The sequence below is a fragment of the Mesocricetus auratus genome, unplaced genomic scaffold (assembly GCF_017639785.1).
Source record: "Mesocricetus auratus isolate SY011 unplaced genomic scaffold, BCM_Maur_2.0 Super-Scaffold_100027, whole genome shotgun sequence".
Lineage (NCBI taxonomy): Eukaryota > Metazoa > Chordata > Mammalia > Rodentia > Cricetidae > Mesocricetus > Mesocricetus auratus.
Window position 1 is genome coordinate 1,298,297 of NW_024429208.1, and position 24,797 is coordinate 1,323,093.

General features: G+C 50.7%; 2 protein-coding genes across 5 annotated transcripts; both read right to left on the reverse strand.

Moving 5' to 3' along the window:
• Window positions 1-50: 50 nt before the first annotated feature.
• Nrm (nurim) lies at window positions 51-4,357 on the reverse strand. 2 transcript variants are annotated; one of them, XM_040732484.1, is made up of 4 exons: window positions 4,087-4,357; window positions 2,533-2,729; window positions 1,759-1,935; window positions 51-976 (listed from the first exon to the last, which is right to left on the reverse strand). In XM_040732484.1, the coding sequence occupies exons 1-4, from the start codon at window positions 4,217-4,219 to the stop codon at window positions 695-697; spliced, it is 789 nt and encodes a 262-aa protein (XP_040588418.1). In that variant the 5' UTR covers window positions 4,220-4,357; the 3' UTR covers window positions 51-694. The 2 variants fall into 2 exon arrangements, with proteins under 2 accessions (XP_040588418.1, XP_040588419.1); XM_040732485.1 differs by lacking the exon at window positions 1,759-1,935.
• Window positions 4,358-5,399: 1,042 nt separating this feature from the next.
• Mdc1 (mediator of DNA damage checkpoint 1) lies at window positions 5,400-22,556 on the reverse strand. 3 transcript variants are annotated; one of them, XM_040732481.1, is made up of 15 exons: window positions 22,407-22,556; window positions 19,885-20,023; window positions 17,763-18,143; window positions 17,602-17,677; window positions 16,156-17,273; window positions 15,967-16,032; window positions 15,753-15,845; window positions 14,301-14,519; window positions 13,784-13,827; window positions 10,980-12,710; window positions 10,776-10,901; window positions 10,512-10,694; window positions 10,128-10,253; window positions 9,902-10,012; window positions 5,400-7,591 (listed from the first exon to the last, which is right to left on the reverse strand). In XM_040732481.1, the coding sequence occupies exons 2-15, from the start codon at window positions 20,018-20,020 to the stop codon at window positions 7,442-7,444; spliced, it is 4,560 nt and encodes a 1,519-aa protein (XP_040588415.1). In that variant the 5' UTR covers window positions 20,021-20,023; window positions 22,407-22,556; the 3' UTR covers window positions 5,400-7,441. The 3 variants fall into 3 exon arrangements, with proteins under 3 accessions (XP_040588415.1, XP_040588417.1, XP_040588416.1); XM_040732483.1 differs by having other exon boundaries at window positions 22,496-22,515; XM_040732482.1 differs by lacking the exon at window positions 22,407-22,556 and adding an exon at window positions 22,189-22,317.
• Between the last annotated feature and the right edge of the window lie 2,241 nt (window positions 22,557-24,797).

The window sequence follows — 24,797 nt, forward strand, 5'->3', positions numbered from 1 at the left end:
CACACTTGGTCCTGCGGCTTGAGAGACATGGACGGACAAACGACACCATATGTAGAAAAAATTTTTAATTTTTTTACAGCGCATACCCTTTGGGAGAGCAGAGAGCCCTGAGTCATCCCGAATTAAAAAAAAATAAAAATAAAATAAAACGAGAGACATCGCTGTAAGAGACCGAGTTAAAAAAAAAAACAACCGGGTGACACCATGGAGCTGTAAGGCAGGGGTAGGGGAAACGCACAGCCGCGGTGCAAAGGCGATAGCCACTACCTGCAAAACTTGCAGACTGGCCCTGACATAGCTCCTTGAAGTGGGAGCTAGGAAGGGGAATCCCTGAGGTGCAGAGCCAGTAACAGGGCCGGGGGAGTGAGTGCTCAAAGCAGAACCCTTAGCGTGTGTGTGTGTGTGTGTGTGTGTGTGTGTGTGTGTGTGTGTGTGTGTGTGTGAGACCCCAAGAGATGAGATGAGATTCCATTCATGAATAATGTATCCGCTCTTGGTTGGTGAGAAGTGGCTGAAGCTCTAAGTTTAGAGTAGGGGACCGGGTGTCTGGACCTGAGGTCTCAAACAGGGGAGGGGATGGTCCCTTCAGCACATGGTTTCCAGCCTCTGGTCTGAAGCAAAACAACAGGGCCTGGATTAAGGGGCTTTCATTTTGAGGAAGTATAGGCCTTGGGACAGCGGACCCGCCAGCTCCTCACTCTGCTTCCCCATCCTGGGGTCTGGAGAGGAGCTGGAGCTTTCTTTGTAACTGAGACCGGAGGTAACGGAGATCTTGCTGGTCGAGCCCATGAGCCAAGCCAAGGTAGAGGGTGAGGAGAAGAGCCAGGAGAAGGCGGTCCGTGCCCAGCGTGGGGACCACCCATAGCACTGTCAGAAGTTCCACGCACACTGGGTGTCGGAGGTGGGAAAAGAGCCTCAGAGCCCGAGGAGACTTCAGGGCCAGAGGTTCACCCAGCCCCAGGACGTGGTAATATACCTAGGAGAGAGATTACAGCATGGAAATGAAACTCTCTTTCTCAGCTGATTCTGTCCTGGTACCACCATGTAAGAAATCAGGCTCTGCCTCTGCCTCCCAAGTGCTGGGATTAAAGGCGTGTGCCACCAACACCCGGCCTCATCTTCTTTTGGAGCCCTATGCCGTGTCCCTGATGCTTTCAAGACCTTGTCAAGGCCATACCCAGTTCATGAGGCTGTGTTGTACCACAAACAATAGCAGAAGCCCAAGATCCCAGGCCAGGGAGGTCAGAATGCTTCGGTCCTGCAAGGCAGCCAGCCACCCATGGCGGGTCTCTGGGGGTGCGGTGGGGGGAGGAAGAAAGGGACAGTTGAGGTGACTAGAACATTTCCCTTAACCTCATCTTCTTTTGTTTGTTTGTTTGTTTTTTTGTTTGTTTGTTTTGTTTTTTCAAGACAAGGTTTCTCTGTATTGTTTTGGAGGCTGTCCTGGAACTCCCTCTGTAGACCAGGCTGGCCTCGAACTCACAAGAGATCCACCTGCCTCTGCCTCCCAAGTGCTGGGACTAAAGGCATGCACCAGCAACGCCCGGCGGAAGGATTCTTTCTGAAACTCTACCCCAACCTGTCTCTGGTCCAGGCGGCGTGCTAAAGCCCAAAGACCTATAGTTACTGGCCTTTGAAGGCAAGCTGAAAGAAGACGGACGACGATGAAAGGACCAGAAAGCCCAGAGGAGTCGGGAGGGTTTGGGAGGGGGAGAATTGTGGACATGGGTCCCGGGCAGGGATGTGGATGCTTCGCACCTGCTTGAGGCCCATGAGTTCGGCGTAGTCGAACACCAGAAGGATGCTGAAGATCAGGAGCCAGGAAACAACGTGGAGCACGAAGCAGAGGAGGGGCACCCAGGTGGCCCACGGCTCAGCCCGAGCCTCCCACAACACCGGGCCTCTGGGTACAGTCTCCCAGTACCGCATTACCAGCTGGGGGAAAGACGAGACACCAGGCATCCAGTGCTCTCCCTTGCCCCACAGTAACCTACAACTCCTTCCCCCCAGGTATACAAACAGTAAGTATTTACCACGTGGAAGGTTCTGGATGGGGTACCGAGGATAAGAAGATGACCCATTTCTACACTGGATTTACAGAATGGATGGGACGGGGGCGCTGGTGGCTACCCACCAGACTAGCCTATGGGAGAAGCCTAAGCAGAAGACATCTCCTCTCGAGACAGGACAGGAACAAAGGAGAAATTAAGAGGCTCGAGCAAGCCGGGCAGTGGTGGCGCACACCTTTAGTCCCAGCGCTCAGGAGGCAGGGGCAGAGGCCGAAGCAGGTGGATCTCTGGGTTCAAGGCCAGCCTGGCCTACTGATCCCAGTTCCAGGACAGACAGACAGGGCTACACAGAGGAACACTGACTCATATTGTGCTGGGGAATGTCAAAAGAACAGACCTTTGCTGACAGAATGGAGTATACGCTCTGGAAGAATGGGAGCTGAGATTAGCATCCCCCGTTTTCTTACACACGCAGCCTATCCCTCCACCATGCATTATGTCTCCCTTGGTCAAGGCCTCTTACCTGCAAGGCCAGGGCAGTGCATGCCACATACAGTGACCTCTGAAGGACTCCAAAGTACCGGGATGTCCACGCCTTCACTGTCTCAGTTGCCATGAGGCTGTGTTGTACCACAAACAATAGCAGAAGCCCAAGATCCCAGGCCAGGGAGGTCAGAATGCTTCGGTCCTGCAAGGCAGCCAGCCACCCATGGCGGGTCTCTGGGGGTGCGGTGGGGGGAGGAAGAAAGGGACAGTTGAGGTGACTAGAACATTTCCCTTAACCTCATCTTCTTTTGTTTGTTTGTTTGTTTGTTTGGTTTTTTCGAGACAGGGTTTCTCTGTATCGTTTTTGGAGGCTGTCCTGGAACTCCCTCTGTAGACCAGGCTGGCCTCGAACTCACAGAGATCCGCCTGCCTCTGCCTCCCAAGTGCTGGGATTAAAGGCGTGTGCCACCAACACCCGGCCTCATCTTCTTTTGGAGCCCTATGCCGTGTCCCTGATGCTTTCAAGACCTTGTCAAGGCCATACCCAGTTCAATTCCTGTTCCCTCCATTTTCCCTGCCCTCCTCCTGGGGAAGAAGGCTCCCAGGAGAATGCAGGCAGGGCCTTTATGTTATTAAAGCCACAGTGGGAGGGCTGGGAAGGTGGCTGTGTCCAGTAGTGCATGAGGACCTACCTGAATTCGATCCCCAGGACCCCTACAAAAAGCCCAGCATGGTGGTGTGTGGTGGTAATCTCAGTGCTGGGGAGGCAGAGGCAGGAGAATCCCCAGAGGGGCTGGTGCCACGGCTTGGCGGTTAAGAGCACTGGCTGCTCTTCCAGATGACCCAGTTTGGTTCTTAGCATCCGCGTGGCAGCTCACAGCCATCCATAAGCCAAGTTTAGGAGGTCCGTCTGACCTAGTCGGTAAGCCTCAGGTTCCAACGACAGACTCTGTCCCCATACTACTTGGGAGGCAGAGGTAGGTGGACCCGTGAGTTCTCAGTCAGCTGGGGTACATAGCAAAGTACCTGTCTAAGAGCAAAAATGGGGCTAGCTCCTGAAGACAGACACTCAGGGCTGGCCTTCAGCTGCGCCTGCACACACAGAGACAAACAAGCACACAGTCCGTACGTATTCACACACACAGTTAAGGCTGGGGAAGTCATCTTCGGTGTGGCTCTTTTTTTTTTTTTTTTTTTTTTGAGACAGGGTCTCTCTACCTACAAATAGCCCTTACTCAGCAGACCAGGCGGGCCTTGAACTCAGAGATCTGCTTGTCTCTGCTAGGATCAAAGGCGTGCGCCACTACGGCCGGCTGTCGCGGTTTCCTAATGTTTCCTCTTTTTACCTTTCCCCTGTCCCTAGTTGTCCCCACGAAAGGCTAACCCCCACCCCCGCATACTCTGTCAGCCCTCACTCCCCGGCTTCGGCACAGGACTAATCTTGGAGTTTCTGATTTAGCCTTCTGTTCCCTGCCCTGTGGCGCCTCTCAGTTTTGGCGTTTCCCTGTCATTTGTTTCCGCGCCCCGCCCTCTCCACGCTGCTCTGGCTCCTCCTCTCCGCTTCAGCTCGCCCTGGATCTCGGCAGCTCACCCGGACCGCCAGACTCCGAGATCCCTCCAAGCAGCGGCCGCAGGGAGGTGAAGCGCACGAACTCCACTCCGGTGCCAAAGGCCAGGATGAAGGAGGCGAGGGCCGCCGGGACCAGCAGCAGCGCCGGGGCCATGGCGAGCGCTAAGCAGCTTGCGGAGAAGGTGGACCCGGGGTTCCCGCGGCTTCTAGCCCCGCCCAGGTACCGCCTCCGTGGGTGTGCTGACCGCTGGGCGGGGACCGCGAGCCGCGCGTCCCGGTGCGGAGCCTGGAACTCCCGCGTCGTCAGGGCAGCGGCTCCGCGGCCACCCGCGTGGGTCGAATCCTAGTGCGGCCAGTGTTCGCGTGGAAAGTGAAGACAGAGCTTCCCTTGCGTGCAAACACGAAGAACGCCCTATTTGTTGTTTTTTGTTTTTGTTTTTACAATAGCCACTCCTTATCCTCCGGCCTCAGTCTCCCTACTAGATTTTTGTTTGGTGATCATTTTAGAGCGGCTCTTGATGGTTCGTGCCTGTAAGTCTAGTACTCTGATGGCCGAGGCTGGAAGATTGAAGTTAGCTTCGACTGCACAAGGAGACCCAGTCCGAAAGGGCCATAAAAAATGAAAAAGGTCACGTGGTGAAAGGGTCAGTCCGTAGCTGTCCGAGTACAGGGTCCTTAGAAGACGTGAGTTTTACAGATAGAACAAGGTCATGGAGATAAAAGCGCCCCAGACTAGCAAAGGCAAGGTCCTCAGGCTAAGCGATAGCAACACCCAGGCTGGGAGCTGTCGCGGGACCAAGATGCCATGCATTGCTAGCACATTTCCTCCAGAGTGGGCTGTGTCCGAGAATATCAGTGTCTTTGGGTAAGTTCTCTCTGCGTACTGTTCCCTCCACTTTATTTTTATTTAAATGGCAGAATCTTCATGTAGCCCGAGCTGGTGTTGAGCTTGCTACTATGTAGCTAATAGTCTTGAATTGATCCTCTTGCCTCTGCCTCCAAGTGCTGGGACTGCAGCGTAGCACCAGTCTGGCTCCACTGTTTTAGGGGGCTCTGAAGTGGTCCCAGAAGAGCTTGTAGGTGGGAAACAAGGGTTGCACTAAGCCTTGTGATTTCTCTTTACCCTGCTTCATCCTTAAATATATTCATAATCCAAGCCCTAGTGAGGCAGATGCCTAGGGCTCATTGGCCAACCAGTCTAGCCTAATCAGGGAGTCTCATGTCCCAGTGAGATACCCTGTCTCAAAGAAAAGGAAGTGGACTCCTGAGGAAAGACACCCAAGGCTGACTTCTGGCTCATGCGGCACCAAATTAACAGAGGTCTGAGACTACTGTTTAATGTAAGCATTTATTTCAGTAGCATTGCTGAATCCCCAGCACTCCCAAAAGGAAAAAACAGACACAGCATATAGCATCGGTGTGAATGAGTTGTAAAGCAGGTGCCTAGTTTGAGCAGGCCAACTTTGATGCCGACCAGCTGCAGAGGAAGTAGGCTATATGTACCCAGAATAGTTCTGGAAGCTTATATACATAGTTCATTGCAGAAAAACATACAAAGCAAGCAACTATATTTTTATTGAAGCGAAATTCACATAGAAAGAGACAGTACAGTAGCATTAATATTCTGCATTATGTACAACCTCTTTCTTTCTGGCTCCAATACTCCTCACAATGAAATGCTAGTAGACTCCCTGAGCAGCTCCCCTGTCCTCAAGAGTCTGGGACGCACTGATCTGTTCTTATCTTTGTGAATTCACCCATTCTGGATTTATCATGCAGATGGAATCAAATGTGTCCTTTGTGTCTAGGCCTTTTACTTAGGGTCTTCTTGACACTCACCCTCAAATACTTCATGTCTGAGCATTCCTTTTTGTGCACACAGCACATTTATATGCTCACCCTTGCTGAACAAATGTACAGTTTCTGTTTGGCATTTTGAGACAGAGTTTCTCTGTGTATCCTGGCTGTCCTGGAACTCACTCTGTAGACCAGGCTGGCCTCTAACTCAGAGTTCCACCTGCTCTGCCTCCCAAGTGCTGGGATTAAAGTTGTGCGCCATCACTGCCCAGCCGTCTACAGTACTTGTATATATGGCTATCTTGAAAAGTAATAAGGGGCTGGGAATGAGGCTTAGTGGCAAAGTGATTGCCTAGCAACCATAGAGACCCCCCCCAAAAAAAAACAAACCACTTATCAAGTGCCTGTTTTTCATTTTTGAGTCTCTAATAGCTTTAGGCTGGCCTCCAATTTGCTATGTAGTCAAAGCTGACCTTGAACTTCTGATCCTACTTGCCCCTACCTGTACTGCTGGAATCAGAGGCCAAGCACAGGGGGCAGAGCCAGATTGCTGAGTCATATGGTAATCAGGCCGACCAGATGAGTGCTTACCTACCATAGAGCTGATGCAAGCTAACACAAAACAAACAAACAAAACCCTTTTTCTGTTAAGACAGGGTTTTATTCAGTAGCCCAGACTGAACTGGAGCTTGTGGCCATCCTGCTTCAGCCTCTACATACAGGGACTACTGGAAATGCCCAGGACCAGCTTTTCACTCAACTCCAAAGGAACTTTCAAATGGTTGACTGCAGGGGCCTAACTAAACACCAGAAATACCCAAGAGTCCTGCTTTCTCCACATCCTGGAAAGTGACCAGCTTTTAAAAATAAATGTGATTTACTCTAAATTGATACTGATAATTGAGTGCAAGTTCAAAACTGTCTTACTTCATATTAGAAATTCACCATCAGGCAGGCTAAGTGAGCACTGACCTACCACAGAGATGACCAAAGCTAACAGCAAACACTGGAAAAGTAGGCCATGTGCAGCAAAACTAAAAGCCTGGAGAGTCACAAACCAGAAAACATATCTTGTGAGGCACCCTCATCTTCTCAGTCAGGTACGCCTGGGACTGGTAAGGATCCTGGGAAGACACGGAAAAGGGGCCAAGACAGCAGGGTGCAGGCTGAACCAGGCCTTCACCACTGACGGCAAGTGCTCTGACAGCACTGCACCCCAGCTTGGGTTGGCCAGTTCAGAAATGGGCATCTTAGGGGGAAAAATCATTTTCCTTTTTCAAAAACTCTTTGGTCTTATACACATTCCCAAAGCAGTTGTTCAAAACAATCTTAGGTCTTCAGGGGTTTTGTTTTTTTATTTTGGTTTTTGAGACAGAATTTCACTATGTAGTAGCCCTGGCTGGCCTGGAACTCACAAAAATCTGCCTACTTCTGCCTTCCAAGTGCTGAGATTAAAGGTGTGGACCACCTTGTGCAGTCTTAATTGTGTGTGTTCCTTTTTTCAAATGTTTTCTAGGAGTGTTTGCTGGTCTGAGAGGATAGAGGTAGATTTTTTTTTTTTTTAGGTAGAGAACATTTCCTAATTGGAAAGGACAAAGGCCTCTGGTGTGGCTTCCTGCTTCAGCACTCCAGTCAGGAGGAACTCAGGAGAGAGGAGGGGCAGCCCCAGGCGAGATGGGATAGCACAGCGAGGTAAGTCTTCAGTGCAAGTTATGACAACTCGATGAGGCTGTAAAAGACACAGCAAAGACAGTTAGGAAGGAGGGACCTGGGAACAGATTCAGGACCAATGCCTTAGAGACTGTGTACATTTACGCATACACAAACACAGACTATATCTAAAGCATGCATGAGGCACACTGCCCAGCTGTCAAGTACTCTTGCCCCAAAGGTTAACTCAGACAGCTCCACCCACCTTCCCCTTTGTTTTTTTATTTTATTTTATTTTATTTTGGGGGGTGGTGGTTTGAGACGGTTTCTTTGTGGCTTTGGAGGCTGTCCTGGAACTAGCCTCCTCAGTACTGGGACTAAAGGCATGCACCACCACCGCCCAGCTCCCCTTTCTTTTTTAAAAAGGAGCTTCATACAACCCAAAGTAGCCTGAAATTTACTGTATAGTTAAAGATGACCTTGGACTTCTTATCTTCTTGACTCCACCTCTAGGGTGCTAGGATTACAGGTCTGTATTACCAAGTCCAGTTCACGTGTGCTGGGCATCAAACCCAGAGTTGCATATACTAGTTAGGCAAGCAGATGCCATGTGAGTTCCATTCCCAGCCCCCACTGCTGCTTTTATAATTACAATTTGCAAGAAACACAAAATAAAGTGGGATAAGATAAAAGTGATACAAACAAGGGAACACACAGAAAAATCTGACTGGGGAATATTCCCAGGGACAGCAGTCAAGCCTCTGTTGGGAAGTCAGCTTCTATAATGGCAGGAGGGGGTCGGGTAGGTGGAATCAAGGGGCACCACACAGTAAGAAAACCAGAGCGAGTTCCAGGACAGACTCCAACCTACAGAGAAACCCTGTTGTAACACAAATAATAAAAACCCAGATATTGGGGTTCAAGATGTCAGTCAGATAAGCAAAGCAGCCAAGCCAGTAGCTCTTACTTCTACCTCAGACCGAAATGTGAGATGCCATTTCCACCAAGCCTCAGAATGCAAGCCCAGACTGCTATGCTGTCTTCAGCATGGCTGGAGACTAATTGCTACATGCCACCCTTTGCTTCTTCCCTTTATAACTCTCAAATCCTGGGATTAATGTGGGATCCCAAGGGCTGAGAACTTTGTATAAGCTGTATCTCTTTTAGAATGGATCAATTTCATGTAGTTCAATGTAGCCTCCTTAACTTACAGAGACCCACCTACCTCTGTCTCCTAAGTCCTGGGATTAAAGGTGTATACCACCACTGCCTGGCTTCTATGGCTAACTAGTGTGCCTGGCTTTGCATTCTGATACTTCAGGCAATCTTTATTAAGTTATAAATATCACCACACCTTGCCTTGGGAAAGAAAAAAAAGAAAGAAAGAAAAGAAATGGGAGTTCTCACTGAATTAAAAAAAGTTGCTGGGGCTGGAGAGATGGCTCAGAGGTTAAGAGCACGGGCTGCTCTTCCAGAGGTCCTGAGTTCAATTCCCAGCAACCATATGGTGGCTCACAACCCTCTGTAATGAGATCTGGTGCCCTCTTCTGGCCAGCAGGCATACATGCAGACAGAACACTGTACACATAATAAATAAACCTTGAAAAAAATGTTGCATAGCTGAAACTATTGCATATGAATACAAAGTACATGGTTTTTTTTTTTTTTTGTATTTTGTTTTTCGAGTCAGGGTTTCTCTGTATCCTTTTGGAGGCTGTCCTGGAACTTGCTCTGTAGACCAGGCTGGTCTCGAACTCACAGAGATCCACCTGCCTCTGCTTACTGAGTGCTGGGATTAAAGGTGTGTGCCACCACCACCAGCAATAAATAAGTTAAACAAATATGATGAATTGTAATAAAATACAGCAAAAATAATGAATCTGGAAAATACTGACATAAATTGTGTGTGTGTGTATGTGTCCATGTGTCTGTTTGCCTTTAATCCTAGCACTTGGGAGGCAGAGGGTTTCAAATTCCTTTTTCCTGGAGTTAGTGTTTGTGAGCCACCTGATGTGGGCGCTGGGATCTCGTGCTTAGGATACAACAGTGAGCTGTCTAACCAATGAGCCATCATCTCTCCAGTCCCTATTCTCTGCGCATAATATAGATTTAAAAAATCTGGGGGTGGGGGAACAGTCACATGCAGTCCAGACTGCTATTTTACATGAGTATTTATCTAGAACTTCTGCTCTGCCTGCCTTCAAGTCCCAAGAGCTGTAATGCCAATGTGTGGTGTAATACCACATCTGGCTACTTGGAAATATTGAAACTAAGCCTTCTGGTGCCAGCACCTCTTTTCCCTTATTCTTCTTACCCTTTCCCTCCACCCTGTTCTCATTCCCACTGCCTCCCTAGTGGCCCCCTCAGGCTCAGGACACGCCTGTCATACCTTATAGGAATGGGGCATGCTGGGCAGGATTGTGCCCCCACAGCAGCTGATGATTTCGCCCATCTGAGGTGGGGGTGGCTGCACTCCAGGGGTCACATGAATCTCATAGCCCTAAGGAAGAGGAGTGGTGGAGACAGATGTCTGCAATGAGGGGCTAAGGCGATTGGGAACCTCTTGGGGGCGCAAGGGGCAGTGCCGAAGCATGGTTCAGAAGGCAGCCTCTCACCTCCAGCAGTTTTTGTTGCCGAGCCCGGCTCAGGGAATCCCGAAGGCTGAAGCTAAAATTCTTTTCTTGTTCAGGATCAGTCACCATGTAGTCGTCAGGTGGCAGGAAGTGACCAGCCTTTCTGGACTAAGGGAAAGAACAGGAACACTTTTTCATCTGAAGAGAACTCAGCGTGTCTTCCTTTCCTCCCCAGTGTTGAGGACTGACCCCAAGACATCAAGCATGTAAGGAAGTGCTCTACCACTGAGTTATCCAAGCCCTTACAATAAATATCTTTTCAAAGCAGTCTCGGCCTCACTAATGGTCCATTCTCCATCTCCTTTCCTCTCACTGCTTCCTTGGAGGGCAGGTGAACAGGCCATTGATCATCTTCTGGCTTCTTACCTGATACAGCCAGTTCAGGGAGAGGATAGGGATCCCCTTCCCCAGGGCACACAAGAACTTGACTGTCCTGCGGATTCGATCAGTGACCAAGTGAGAGGCCTCATTTACTGAGCTGGCTAGACTGCCTCCCAGAGCCAGGACTGCACGCTCTCCACGAGAATCCACGACTCCTGTGAACAGCACCTGGGGGATGGAGTGAGGACAGTCACAGCAGCCCACATCAGCAGCACTCATCTCTCAGTCCCCAGCCCCCTGCTTCCCTACCTTGGGGGCTACTGTTTCTTGGTTAGGTTTAGCCCGTCGGCTTCGACTTGGGTTTCCCTGGGTCTCATCTTCTGCACGGCGATCCCTCTTTCTTTTGCCTGGTGTTGGAATTGCTATCTCCTGAGGCTGAAAAACATCTCATTGGGTGTTTGAGTCCTATGGCTCTTGCTCCTAGCTAGGGGCCCCAGCTGTCTGCCCTCTTACCTCTTCCTTCACTGGCATTTCTGCAGGGTCTTCTTCCTTGGGTACTATGGTCTTCTGGGGAACTTGTCTTCGGGGACGTTTTTGAAGTGGTGAGGTTGTGGTAGCAGAAGGCTTCTTGCGGGCTCGAGAAGCCTCAGGCTGGGGCTTGGGAATGAGCCCTGATCTTCCAGCTGCTTCATTTTGAACTGGGGGGATGTGAGTGAGGGTCTCTGGAACCTGGGGAATGGCAGGCTCAGGAGCAATAGACTCATCTGTTTCTAATGCTGAGGCTTGATTGGCTGAAGATTGGGACTCAGGTTCAGAGGGTGCAGAGTAAGGCTTGTGGTCAATGGGAACTGTGTGGGAGCCTTGTTTCCCAGCAGCCTTCCGCCTCCTTCGGTGACTGGCTTGAGGAATGGGCTCCAGGGGAACAGGCTGGGCTGTGGGGACAGGAGGCTGGAGTTCAGAGGTGGCAGAAACTGGAGAAGCACTTAGTGGTGAAGACTTTAGTGTTATGCTCTGACTTGTCACCTCAGAGGCAACAAGGTCTGTGGAGATGGGAGGCTCAAAATCAGGGGCTACTGGTCCAACTGATTCAGAATCCTCAATGGAGGACTTCCATGTCCTTCCCGAAGTGCCCAGAGTTGTGGGCTTGGGGGCAGGATGCTCTCTTGATGTGAAAGGCTGCCGTTCAGGGGCCGTGGGGATGCTTGTTTCAGGAGTTCTGACAGAAGACCTATGTGTCCTGTCCTGAGATGAGGGCTCAGAGGTGGGAGGCTGGAGGTCAGGACCAGTGGGGACAACTGGTTCTGGGGTCCTGACACACTTACGTGACCTGCCCCGAGTGACCCTAGATGTGGGGTTAGGGGTACCAGGCTGTTCTGTGGAGGCAGAAGGCTGGAGGTCAGGACCAGTGGGGACAACTGGTTCTGGGGTCCTGGTAGAAGACTTACGTGGCCTGCCCCGAGTGACCCTAGATGTGGGTTTTGGTATGACAGGCTGTTCTGTGGAGGCGGGAGGCTGGAGGTCAGGACCAATGGGAGTAAGTGGTTCTGGGGTCTTGACAGAAGACCTGCATGGCCTGCCCCGAGTGGCCTGAGATGTGGGTTTTGGTATGACAGGCTGTTCTGTGGAGGCAGGAGGCTGGAGGTCAGGACCAATGGGAGTAAGTGGTTCTGGGGTCTTGACAGAAGACCTGCGTGGCCTGCCCCGAGTGGCCTGAGGTGTGGGGTTTGGGGTAACAGGCTGTTCTGTAGAGGCGGGAGGCTGGATTTCGGGACCTGTGAGGACAACTGGTTCGTGTGTTTTAACAAAGGAACCATTTGTGCTGCCCTGAATGACTGGAGATGTAGGTTTGGGGATGACAGGCTGTTCTGTGGAGGCGGGAGGCTGGAGCTCAGAGTCTGTAGGGACAACCAGTTCCGGAGTCCTGGTAGAGGACCTATTTGCCCTGCCCCGAGTGGCCCGAGATGTTGGTCTAGGGGCAGCGGGCAGGTTTGTGGGGCAGGTAGTATAGGGCTTAAGGGCAGCAGAGGAGTGTGGGGAGGGGGTCATCCTGGAGGACCGGCGAGGCCTGACATGAGGCTTTGTGTGAAAAGTCTCAGGAAGGTGTAGCTCAGAAGGGGAAGAGGTCAACAACAGAGGCTGCGGTGTAGACTGCTTTTGGCTCTGAGAGGTGAGCAGACTCTGAGGTGGAGAAGAAGCTTCAGGAACTGGAGAAAGCAGGTGATGGCCGGAGAGTTCTGGATCACCCTGAGGAGGAGAGACAAGTGATAAAAGGCAGCAAGAAGGAGGTGGGCCGGGCTGGAGAGATGACTCAGAAGTTAAGAGCACTGGCTGCTCTTCCTGAGGACCTGGGTTCAATTCCTAGCACCCACATGGTAGCTCACAACTTTCTGTAACTCCAGTTCCAGGGGATCTGATACTCTCACACAGACATACATGCAAGCAAAAAACCAATGAACATAAAATAAATTACTAGGAAAAAAAAGAGGTGTGCATGGATCTTGATCTTTCCCAGTGTTTCTGAAGAAGGGCCTCATGTGACTACCGTGTCCCCCACTTATTCTTCTACCCCTATTGCCAAGTGCTGGGGTGACAGGCCCGTTCGGTGAGTATGTCTGGCTTTGATTCTGTTTATGGTCACGGCATGCTCACTGGCACTTCTTTCTGTGACCTCTCTTTAGGCTAGGAACTCCTTGAGAGAGGAAGCAATCTTCTGGATACCATAAGGGATCTCTCTTCATAACTTCTGTACGGGTAGGTGTACACTGCAACTAAGACATGGCTGGGCAAATAGGGCAGTAGCACAAAGAGACTTGTGAGTCAATAAAGGGAACAATGGGTGGCAGGACACAGAACAGACAGACGCCAAGTAACATTGAAGAAAACTGAGGACATGGGACTAGGGAGATAGTTCATTAGGCAAAGCCAACAACTGGCAACTGAATTTGCTCCAGAACCCATGTAAAAAAGCCAAGCAGAGTGACAGAAGCTTGTTACCTCAGTGCTAGGCAGGTAGACAGATACGACAGTCCTCAGAGCTTGCTGGTCAAGCATCCCAGTCTATTTCAGTACATTCTAAGTCAGGATCCTGACCCCCACCCTTTCAAAAAGTTGGGTGGTTCCTGAAGAATGACACACAGCTTGTCACTTGGCTTACTCAGGCACTTCTCCCAAACACACTCTCACAACACGCACAGATGTGCATGCAGTTAGGAAATCAGCAATCATAAACAAAGATACAGATGAAAGGCAGGCTGGGCAATGCGGCGCAGGGATGGGGACAACCTGTGAAGTAGGAGCAGGACAAAAACGCAGCTCACCCTGGAAGCCTCTCCAGCAGGTTTCATCTTGCAACTCAAGTGGCCTAGTCAGAAGGTAAAACAGGAGTGGCTCAGGGACTAGCTGTCATGAGATTACATAGCATATGCCATCGCTTCCCTCTCTGCTGCCCCCTGGGACTCACAGGTGCCCCTTTCCTCCATCTCCCTGACTCCCAGAGACTATCAGGGCTGATGCAAGTCCCTCAAGGTCCCCCACGCCAAACCCAGGGCTCCCTCCGTCACCCCTCTATCCAGGGTCACTTCTGCTTCTCTGCTTCTCTCTTCTGTGTGTCTTTGAATGTTTCCATTTCTACCTTCATGCTCTCCTTATCCCCTTCAGGGTCCCCACCCTTCACCACGCTAGCTAGCACCTTCCTTGGTCCTCTGTCCTCCACCCCTGAGTTAGTTCTTCTTCACCCATCACGTCTTTTCTCTCACTGTTTGCTGCCCTTTCCCTGATTTTCCTTTCCAATGGCTCGCTCAGGGGCCACCCTGTCTGCTGTGTCCTTTGGTATACCCATTGCTTTCTCCACAGTTTGCATCTCTCTGTCTTCAGTTCCCAACGGCTCTGTGTGGAGCAGATGCTGCTGTCCTGCTGACGCACGAGGCAGAGGTGGATGAGACCCATGAGCTTCAAGGTGGGTGTCCATGAGCTGGGGTTCAGAGGTCTCAGGTTCTCTCAGACAAAACGGCTGTGTAGCCAAGACTTCCCAAGGCACATCCAGGGCACCTGGACCTAAAGAGGATCAGAAAAAGGAGACAGGCACGCAGGTAAAAAAGGGCAAACTCACAATGGCTAAATGGGTTAACTAAAGGCAAGCTGGAAATAAGGGTGGTAGCTATGACACTGAATGCTATTTAGAAGATTATAATCTCTCATCTGAAAAATAAGGACTGGGTATATGGCTGAGGAAAGTATTCACCTGGCATGCATAAAGCCCTGAGTTCACCTAGAGCATGCAGAGAAAAAAAATTGAGTTTTTGGGTCAGCAATATGCTTTGATTTGGTATCCTATTTTTTAAGATGTATTTAGAAAAATTTTTTCACATGTATGTGCGTATGTGTGTTGGGGTGCCCACGGATATCTGAGAGGGTCTTGGATTTCCAGAAACTGGTTGTCAGCTGCCTGACACAGATGAACCCTGGTCCTCTAGAACAGTCGCCATTCAAAACCATTCAGCCAGTTCTCTAGCCCATCCCCACCCCACCCCCACCTCCCTCCCCACAGGTTTTCTCTGTGTAGCCCTGTCTATCCAAGAACTAGCTCTGTAGACCAGGCTGGGCTTGAATTCAGAGATCCACCTGCCTCTGCCTCCCAAAAGCTGGAATTAACCAGCTCCATCTTGGGCTTTTTGTTTGTTTGTTTTGATACAGGTTTTCTCTGTATTGTTTTGGAGGCTGTCCCAGAACAAGCTCTTGTAGACCAGGCTGGTCTCAAACTCACAGAGATCCTCCTGCCTCTGCCTCCTGAGTGCTGGGATTAAAGGCGTGCGCCACCATGCCCGGCCTCCATCTTGGTTTTTTGAGACAAGGTCTCATATAGTCCAGGCTGGCCCTGAGCTCCTGCCTCTGTCTCCCAAGTGTGTCACCATGTCTGGAATGGATTTCTTTTCCTGATGCCCAGCACTTGAAGACCCACAAGTCCAAGTCATCCACAGCTACATGAGCTCCTTGTCTCCACACAACAAGAGTATGAGGGGCTGGAGATGCCCAGCAGTCAGCAGCACTGACTGTTCCCACAGAGGACCTGGGTTCAGCTCTGAGAACCCACATGTGGCTCACAGCAGTTCTTAACTCCAGTTTCAGCGGATAAGACATCCTGTCCTGATCTCTGTGGGCACCAGGCACACAGACAAAACATTCATGCACATAAAACAGATAAATCTAAAATAAGACACAATATTAAAGGATGTAGAGGAAGAAAACAAGGAAAGCTGCAAAGTTGAGGGCTCAGAGACTTTTTTGTACCTGGAGTCTGAAAGCTAAGATAGGAAGGTCCAGGCTCTTGGGGAAGAGTACACGGGAAGACTTGGGTAGCTTCATCTTCCAAACTCTGGACAGCTGAAGAAGAAAACAGGGCTAGAACACACTCCCCATCTTGGCCACACCATCTTTCTAGGGCCACCAGTCTAATCCCCCGGCTCTTACTGGCCCTCAGATCCAAACAATACAATGTCCTCACCTTCTGAGTTCTGGTCCTCCGTTTTTACAAAGCACTGGGTAGCCGGAAGGCACAGATCTTCAGATTCTGGTGGGAAGAGATAAGAGACAGACAAACTATCACCTCACCCTCGGACTTCTACAGTTCTCTCCTAACCCTTACACCCAGTTTACTTCAAGGGTCAAGGGCAGAGCAGAGGGCAGCACTTACCATCACGGCAGTCTTTGGCATTCTTGGTCCTGCCCATTTGTGCTCCTCTCTCCTTCCCTGTGGGGGTCTGGGCTCCCTTTTTCTGTGGCTGGGTGGGATCCCCTGGAGTAGCTGTAGACACCACCAATGGCTCCACGGGTGCAGCAGGTGACTTGCCTTGGACCCCCATCTCAAGAGTGCTCTCCTGTTTACAAGCAGTTGCAGCCCACTCTGTCCCAGCATTTTCTGCTCCTGGCTGCCTGCTCTGCCTTACATCTGCCACCGCTGAAGATGAGCCTTCCTCCCCAGCTGTTTCCCAGGCCTCCTCAGGAGGCTGGGCTTCCTCTAGAGGCAACTGGTATGTTTCCCCCAGGGTAACAGCTGGCTCTGGAGGGACTTCCTCCTTCACCTGTGCACCACTGTCTCCTGTGGCAGAGGAGGCTTGGTCTCCCTCTAGAAGGCCCCCAGGGGGGCATATATCCACATCCTTATCCACATCCTCACTGGGTCTATGGGGAGGCTGGCTCTCTGAATGTGTGACAAGAAGGGCCTCATCTATGTCCATGGGGCTGTCAGGGACCACTTCTCTCTTTTCCTCCTCCACGTCTGTGTCACTGTCTTTCCCAGAGGCGCTCTGACTTCGTTCTACAAGGATCTGTGGTTGGGACTTGACCTCTTCCACGCCTGGGTCTCTGCTCCACAAAGTGATCCCCCTCTCCTTCAGATGGGCCAAGGTGACTGCTGCTGAGACTTCATCCTCCTCATCTGTATCGCTGTTGATCACCATGGGTGTGTGGTTTCTCTCTGGAGGGACAGCCCGTGGAGTCTTGCCCTCCTCCACGTCTGTGTCACTGTCCTCACCCCCAGTGGGGCCCCTCTCCAGAGTCGCTCCATCGCCTGCCTCACTCTTGACTTCCGTGTCCCTGAGCTTTTGCTCAGCAGGCTGAGCCAGTGCCAGCTGGATGCCAGCTGTCACTCCATTAGCTTCCACGGCCTCTGCAGCGGCACCGTCCCTGGCAGCTGAAGAGGACTCCCCTGCTGCCAGATGCTGACCCGGCTCTTCATCTGTGTCACTGCCCAAGTCAAAGGGCAGAGAAGGCCCAGGGACACTTGGGGCTGGAGAAGACCCCTCTTCATCACTGCAAAGACAGAGAGCCACAGCATGTCCTTCCTGGACAGGCCCTGAGAGCGAGCAGGCACTGCTGCCAGCTGCCTTCCCGTCCCCACTGAGTGCATCACGAGTACTCATCCTAAGTTAATTCAGCTGAGGAAATAATTATGCCTGGGCTATTGGCGCCACCTCATCTTTTCAAGACTGATTCCTTATTCAAAGGCTCAGGTGAGGAAGCTCAACCTGCCATCCCAACACTGAGACTGAACCCAGAGTCTAATCCAGCTTGGGCTACAGACTCTGAAAAAAACAGAAACCAAACAAAAGATTCAGGCATCTGGTACTTTGGTACTCACCTTTCTGGAACTACTGTTGCTGAAGGAGACGTTGGATTCCTTGATCCATTTGCCATATACCTTCCAGAAGGAAAATCTGGCAAGAACAGGAAGAAATAAGTTGACAGTTTACATCCTCATCCCTGTCTCTTCACACACACACACCCAAGGCACAAACTTACCCACTTCTTCCTCCGAGTCCTCAGCCAACAAAACTCTGGAGGCTTGGGATCCTCCCTGTACTCTGGGGGTCTTCTCTACAGTTAGAAGTCCCCGAGAGACCAAAGGAGGAGGGACATCCAAGCGATGGTACTGGCAGGGGAAGTCTGCAAACAGAATTAACTCCTGGTCCCTCAGACGATGGCTCACTCCAGGGGGTAGGACCTTAGGGGGCTTTACCAGTTGAGTGCCATTGAGGCTCCCACAATCCTGGAGGACAGGGGCTTTGTTGCAAGCAGAGATCTCAATCACTGCATGCTGTTTAGAGATGGATGGGAAAGGCAGGGCCACAGAGCAGTCAGGGCTTCGGCCAATCACATTCTTGCCCAGGTAGAGAGGGAAATCTATGGATCAAGAAGAAACAGTAAAGAGTTAAGGGCAGGCTGGGCGGTGGAGGCACATGCCTTTAATCCCAGCACTCGGTGGCAGAGGCAGGTGGATCTCTGTGAGTCTGGTCTACAGAGCGAGTTCCAGGACAGCCTCCAAAACAATACAGAGAAACTCTGTCTCGAAAAACAAAAAACAAACAAACAAACAAAAGAATAAGGGCAGATTCCTGGCCTGAAGACAGAACCTCCTATTCACTCAATAGGATTAAAAACAACCGGTGTGTCAGCATACAATAGCATTTACAACACATCACTCCATTTATAACACATCACTCAGCTGCAATATTTTATCTATTCACGTTGTTCTTGTTTTCCCAATAGATCTGAAAACAGAGTTTCATACATGCTAGCTAAGCACTCTCCCCGAGCTACTGCCCTTGCTTTGTTTTTTTTGTTTTTTGTTTTTTTTTTCCCGAGACAGGGTTTCTCTGTATTGTTTTGGACACTGTCCTGGAACTTACTCGGTAGACCAGGCTGGTCTCGAACTCACAGAGATCCGCCTGCCTCTGCCTCCCAAGTGCTGGGATTAAAGGCATGTGCCACCAACGCCCGGCCCTTGCTTTGTTTTTGATGCAGGGTCTCACTATGTAGCCCAGATTGTTTTCAAACTTGCTATGTGGCCTCAACCTAGACTCACCATCTGCTTACAGACATGAACTACCATGCCCAAAGAGTATTTTTTGTTGTAACACACAATACAGGCTGGGCATATGAGCACATGCCTTTAGTTCTAGCATTTGAAAGGCAGAGGCTGGTAGGTTTCTGTGAGTTTGAGGCCAGTCTGCATAGTGAGTTCCAGGGCAGCAAGGACTATATAGAGAGACTCTGTCTCAAAGGAAAAACAAAAATAAAACAAAAAATACACACAATACAAATCCAACCATCTCAACCAGTTACGTATACTGCTCAGTTGTGTTACATATCCATTTCTAGGCCACGTGTATTTTAACTTTATAAAAATTCTATGCCCATTAGTGATGGCACACACCTTTAATACCAGCACTAAGGAGGAGGCAGTGGCAGGCCGACATCTCTGAGTTCTAGGACAGTCTGGGCTACGCAGAGAAACCATGTCTCAGGGGGAATAATATTCTTACTCTTTATTTATGGGAATGTGTGCACCTGCATGAGTTTATGTCTACCCGATGTGTGCAGGTGCCCGAGGGCAGAAGAGAGCATCAGGTCCCCTGGAACCAGAGCTACAGGTGGTTTTGACCACCATGTGGGTGCTGCGAACCTAACCCAGGTCCTCTTCCAGAGTAGTAAGCACTCTCTTTTTTTTTTTTTTTGGTTTTTTGAGACAGGGTTTCTCTGTATTGTTTTGGAGGCTGTCCTGAAACTCGCTCTGTAGACCAGGCTGGCCTCGAACTCACAGAGATCCACCTGCCTCTGCCTCCCTAGTGCTAGGTGGCCACCAACACCTGGCGCAGTAAGCACTCTTAATCCCTGAACCATCTCTCTAGCTCCCTCATTCCATTTTTATTTGAAGCTCTTCAGTTTCTCCTAACAAAAGAAAATCACTCCCAGTAAGTACAGGGCAGCAGCTGAAACAGTCAACTCGGTGGCCTCTCTGCCATCCCTAGTACAGCAATTCTTCATGTCCCCTTAGAAACACACATGAGGCTCTGCCAACAATCCAGCTGCCTCTAAGGAAGAGACAGGGCCCACACTCATCCAGCTCCCAGCATCTCCTGACCTCTTTCTGGTCCGTGAGTGCTACTGAAGAGTCGTAGCCGCCCTATAGGCTCCAAGCTATACCCCAGGGACCCACTGGGTATTTCTGTGACCTCCTCCTCTTCGGCATCCCAGTTAATAACCTGGGTGTTTTCCATGATCTGCAAAGGAAACACATTATCATTGTTCTTGTCATTGGTTTATACACACTTGTAAAGAAAAAAAATAACTGGAGATAAACCTGGAGGAATGTGGACTAATGTGGGGGTGATGCTTTTCTTTCTTCCTCTTTTTTTTTTCACAGACAGGGATTCTCTGTAGCTTTGGAGGCTGTCCTGGAACTATCTCTGGAGACCACGCTGGCCTCGAACTCAAGAGATTCACCTGCCTCTGCCTCTTGAGTGCTGGGATTAAAGGCTTGTGTCCCCATGAGGTGATGCTTTTCTGTCATTCTGAAGCATGCAAACATATTGGGAGTGGAGCATGGATAGTAAGAATGCCAGTGGTAGAACGTTTGGCTAGCCTGTGTGAGGCCATATGTTCAACACTTAGTACTATCAATGGGAAAAAAACAACTACTTATTTTGGGCCAGGCATTGGTGACATACACCTTTAACACCAGCACTTGGGAGGCAGAGACAGGTGGATCTTTGAGTTCAAGGTCAGTATTGTCTACATAGTGGGTTCCAGGACAGCCAGGGCTACACAGAGAAACCCTGTCTAAAAGCAAAACAAGTTTTTTGATTAAAAATTGTTGGCATGGGCCGGGCGTTGGTGGTGCACACCTTTAATCCCAGCACTCGGGAGGCAGAGGCAGGCGGATCTCTGTGAGTTCGAGGCTAGCCTGGTCTACAAAATGAGTTCCAGGACGGCCTCCAAAGCCACAGAGAAACCCTGTCTTGAAAAACCAAAAAAAAAAAAAAAATTGTTGGCATGTATCTATAACCCCAGTACTTGGGATATACAAGCCTTTGATTATAGCACTTGGGAGGCAGAGGTACTCAAAACTCTTTGAGTTCAAGGCCAGTCTGCTGTATGTAGTCTGTTCCAAGTCAGTCAGAGCCATAGTCAGGCCCTATTTCCATAAAAAAAAAAAGGTGTGTGTGTGTGTGTGTGTGTAAACCAGCCTCGATTGGTTACAGTAAGACCTTGCTCCCCAAAACAAACCAAAAAAAAATGTATGTGCATATTTATACTTTTGGCCATGACAAAGAGTTAAGGTCCAAGTATACCATTATATTCAAAGGGATGTTATATGGGATTTTAGGTACTGCAAACTAAACCTACGGCCTCACACCTGGCAGATGCTGTACCACTGAGCTGTATCTCCAGCCCCAAAATGGGTACTTCCATTTAAAGCACATAAAAGCATGATAAACTGGACGGAGGTGGCGTTCTTTGTCCACAGTTCCAGCTACTGAGGAAGCTGGGGCAGTGCAATTACTTGTGTCCCGGAGTTCCAGATAAGATGGGACAACATATTAGTACCTTTATAAAAAAAAAAAAAAGAAAAGAAAAATCAAGTTTAGTGGTTGAAGGGATGGCACAGTGGTTAAGAGCACCGCATGCTCTTCGAGAGGACCTTGGTTCGGTTCCCAGGACCCGCAACCGGCTCACAACTCCCAGTTCCCGAGGACCTGACACCTTTGCTGAGAAATCGCTACATGAAACATAACTGTCTTCCAGTCTTACTTCATCCTAACCCTCTAACCGACACGCAGATCCCAGAGAGCTACTGAGGATCATCAAACTCGGGGCCTTTGTTGTTGTCTGGAGACAGGGGTTTCTCTGTGGGTAGCCCCTGGCTCCTGTCCTAGAGCTCGCTCATGTAGACCAGGCTGGCCTCCAACTCACAAGAGATCCCGCCTGCCTCTGCCTCCAGGAGCGCTGGGACTGAAGGCGAGCGCCGTCCGCCAACGCCCGGCTTACAAACTCATTTTTTGTAATACTTTGACTAACTCATGTATCCTGCCGAAGAACCCTGCAGGTACAACCATTCCTTTCTTTTTTCTTTTTAGGTGAAGAAACTACAACCCAGATGGGGTGTCGAGGGACCTGACTACGGTCGCCCCTGACGTTAACTCCTCGGCAAGCCGCTTCTTGTCGCCTGCGGATGCGGGGCCCGCGTCCCCCCCTGGGTTGACAGTGACCAGGCGCACCTGGCATCTCTCGCGGACGTCGGCTCCCCCACCTCCCCCCCAGCCCAACCTCGACCGAAACAAAATCCCGCTCTCGCGGGGGAGGCCGCGTCGCCAGGGCTCCCGACGAAGGGAACGAAACTGAAGGCCGAGACCCAAAAAACAACTGCACGGGGGAGGATTTTTACCTAGGAGGATGCCACACACCGGGGGGGGAGAAAAGCGCCGACAGGGAACAGGGCGCACCCCAGGCGGCACGCTCCTCCGTCCTGTCAACCCCAGCCGACGCCTACGAACCCTGGCCCCGGCTGAGGCGCCGCCGTCTTGGACCGAGCCGGCCTCGTGGGCCTAGAAAGGTTCCGCGTCCCCAAACCGTCACCCCCCGGGGGCCATAACCCAAATTTACCTCCGCCCGAGGAAGGGGGGGAAGGAGGGACACGTAAGGGGCACGCCCCCCTCCTGCCTGCCACAGGGCGCGGGCGGACCCGAACGCACCTCCCGACCAAACGCCCCGCGCCCGCCTTGGGCGCGCGTGCGCACGACGGCCCGCCAAGCAACGGCCGCCGCCGAAGGACTGGCGGGAAATGCGAAGCCCGGAAGAGGCTCTGTTGACTGATTGGCTACTGGAGCTGTCGCTTACAGGAGGGGAGCGCGCCGATTGGTTCGGATCCTCCCCCTCCATACGTCGGAAGCCCCGCCCCCAGCCTCCACCCCACCCCCGCACAGCTCAAAAGTGTGGCCGGAGGCGGGAAACCAGCCCCCACCCCTCGGCAGCGCTGGGTAACAGGCGGGGGATGGTGGGGGGTGTGGCATGAGCAGCCGGCGCCGTGATTGGCTAGCGCCCTGGGACCCACCCATCCACCGCCGCTACGTCTCCTCCGCCGCCGCACACTTCCCGCGCAGAGTTCCAAAGGCGGCCCCGACCACAGAGTCTCGCGCCAGTGGCCGACGGCGGGTAGAAGGGCCGCCCTCCCTCCACTCCCCCCGCCCCCGCGTACCATAGATGTCGTTCCGAGGCCAGAGCGCCCTTCTCGGTCGTCCCAGAAATGGCGCTGCCCGGCTCACGGGGAGACGAAAGGGTTCGCCGGCTGCAGCAGTCGTGGCTTCTGCAGGCTGCGGGCGGATTGGAAATGTGCCCCGTAGGCGTGGCGCTTTGGAACAGCCCCATTGCAGAGGACTTTTCGCTTCCTCTCCGTTTGGAAAGCTTAGTAAGGAAGATATAGATATGCGTATAAAGTGACGGACATTTTGAGGTCACCTAAGCCCTCGATGGAAGACCCTTAGTAAAACAAACATGGGCGGGCAAGCTACTTTGCTAAAACCTCAGGATCTGTCCTCTTTTCAAAGGACGAGAATGATAGGAAGTAACTTCATTCCGTTACCATCCTAAGACACGAAAAGCATAGCAAGGAAATTGGCTTGGATAGTTTTGGGTTCTTTTTTTATTGGTTACAGTAAAGGAATCGGCACACTTTTTTTTTTGAAGCTTCTTAAGTTGGTTTCCTTCCACTCCCCACGTTCCTACTGTTAATGCGACAAACCCGAGTCACAGAAGTAATCTATCTTTAGTGATTAGCACGACCCAAATGAAAACATTGTGTTTTTTTAATGAATAAAGGAGTACTGATGCTATCTGATGTCCTTTTATTTAAAAGACAACTTGAACCGTATATTGACCGGACGTCAGCAATGTGTTTGATACATTTTCTTTCTGACAAAGGGGGGGGGGTCCCACTATGTCCCTCTGGCTGGCCTAGAGCGGCTTAGCATTGAACTCATTGATCCTCCTGCCTGTCCATCTGTCCACAACTGTCCTCCTTCGTGACCTCATTCCTGATACTGCTTACCACACTCCTTTGTTTTCTTTCTTTCTTTCTTTCTTCCTTCCTTTCTTCCTTCCTTCCTTCCTTCCTTCCTTCCTTCCTTTCTTTCTTTCTTTCTTTCTTTCTTTCTTTCTTTCTTTCTTTCTTTCTTTCTTTCGAGACAGGGTTTCTCTGTGGCTTTGGAGGCTGTCCTGGAACTCACTCTGTAGACCAGGCTGGCCTCGAACTGAGTGCTGGGATTAAAGGCGTGCGCCACCAACGCCCGGCTCTGTTTTCTCTTTCTTAAGGAGGTTTTTTACTCATGTGTGTGTTAGCATTTTGCCTGGATGTCTGTCTTTGCTCGCCACAAGCCTGCAGAGGACAGAAGGGGGTATTGGGTTCCCGGGGTTGAAAGCCTCTATGCGGGTAATGGGAATTGAACCTGGGTCTTTTTCGAGAAGGACAAATGCTCTTAATTTCTGAGTCATCTCTCCAGCCCCTTGTAAGTTTTGTTTTCCAGACAGGCTCTCACTTTGTAGAGCAGGTTAGCCTTCAGCGTACAAGAACACTTATGCCTCAACCATCCTTCTGTTTGGTAGGTTGGGCACAAGCTAATTTTTCGTGTATTTATTTATTTTGAGACTGGGTCTAAAGCTGTACCTCGGGCTGTACAGGAACTCTGTTAAGTAGCCCAGGTTGACCTTGTAGTCCCTGAGATCCTCCTGCCTTCGAGAGTTACAATGCAGGTGTTAACCGTGTGAACCACCCCTGCTGACTGACTCTAAGTAATCATTTTGTATATCCCTTCTACACTTTTTAGGGTACTTAGTTTCTATCAAACGAAACCCTGGGGAAAAGGTTATGGGCTCTGACTCCCTTCTTCCACAGTTCCTGGACTCTGCTCCAGCCTCACCTAATGAATAGAACCAACCAACTGAAAAACGACCATTTGGCTTCACCCAAGTGTCTAAGAGGCATCCCATTTCACCGTCTGT

Excerpts from the sequence above, each read along its gene's own strand:
- Nrm (XM_040732484.1), bottom strand. The coding sequence starts at position 4,219 with ATGGCCCCGGCGCTGCTGCTGGTCCCGGCGGCCCTCGCCTCCTTCATC. Across the intron at positions 1,936-2,532 it reads GCACTGCCCTGGCCTTGCAG|CTGGTAATGCGGTACTGGGA; the intron begins GTAAGAGGCCTT and ends TCTTTCCCCCAG. Across the intron at positions 977-1,758 it reads AACTCATGGGCCTCAAGCAG|GTATATTACCACGTCCTGGG; the intron begins GTGCGAAGCATC and ends TCTCTCTCCTAG.
- Mdc1 (XM_040732481.1), bottom strand. The coding sequence starts at position 20,020 with ATGGAAAACACCCAGGTTATTAACTGGGATGCCGAAGAGGAGGAGGTC. Across the intron at positions 17,274-17,601 it reads GCAACAGTAGTTCCAGAAAG|TGATGAAGAGGGGTCTTCTC; the intron begins GTGAGTACCAAA and ends CTGTCTTTGCAG. Across the intron at positions 7,592-9,901 it reads GCATGCCCCATTCCTATAAG|CCTCATCGAGTTGTCATAAC; the intron begins GTATGACAGGCG and ends TGTCTTTTACAG.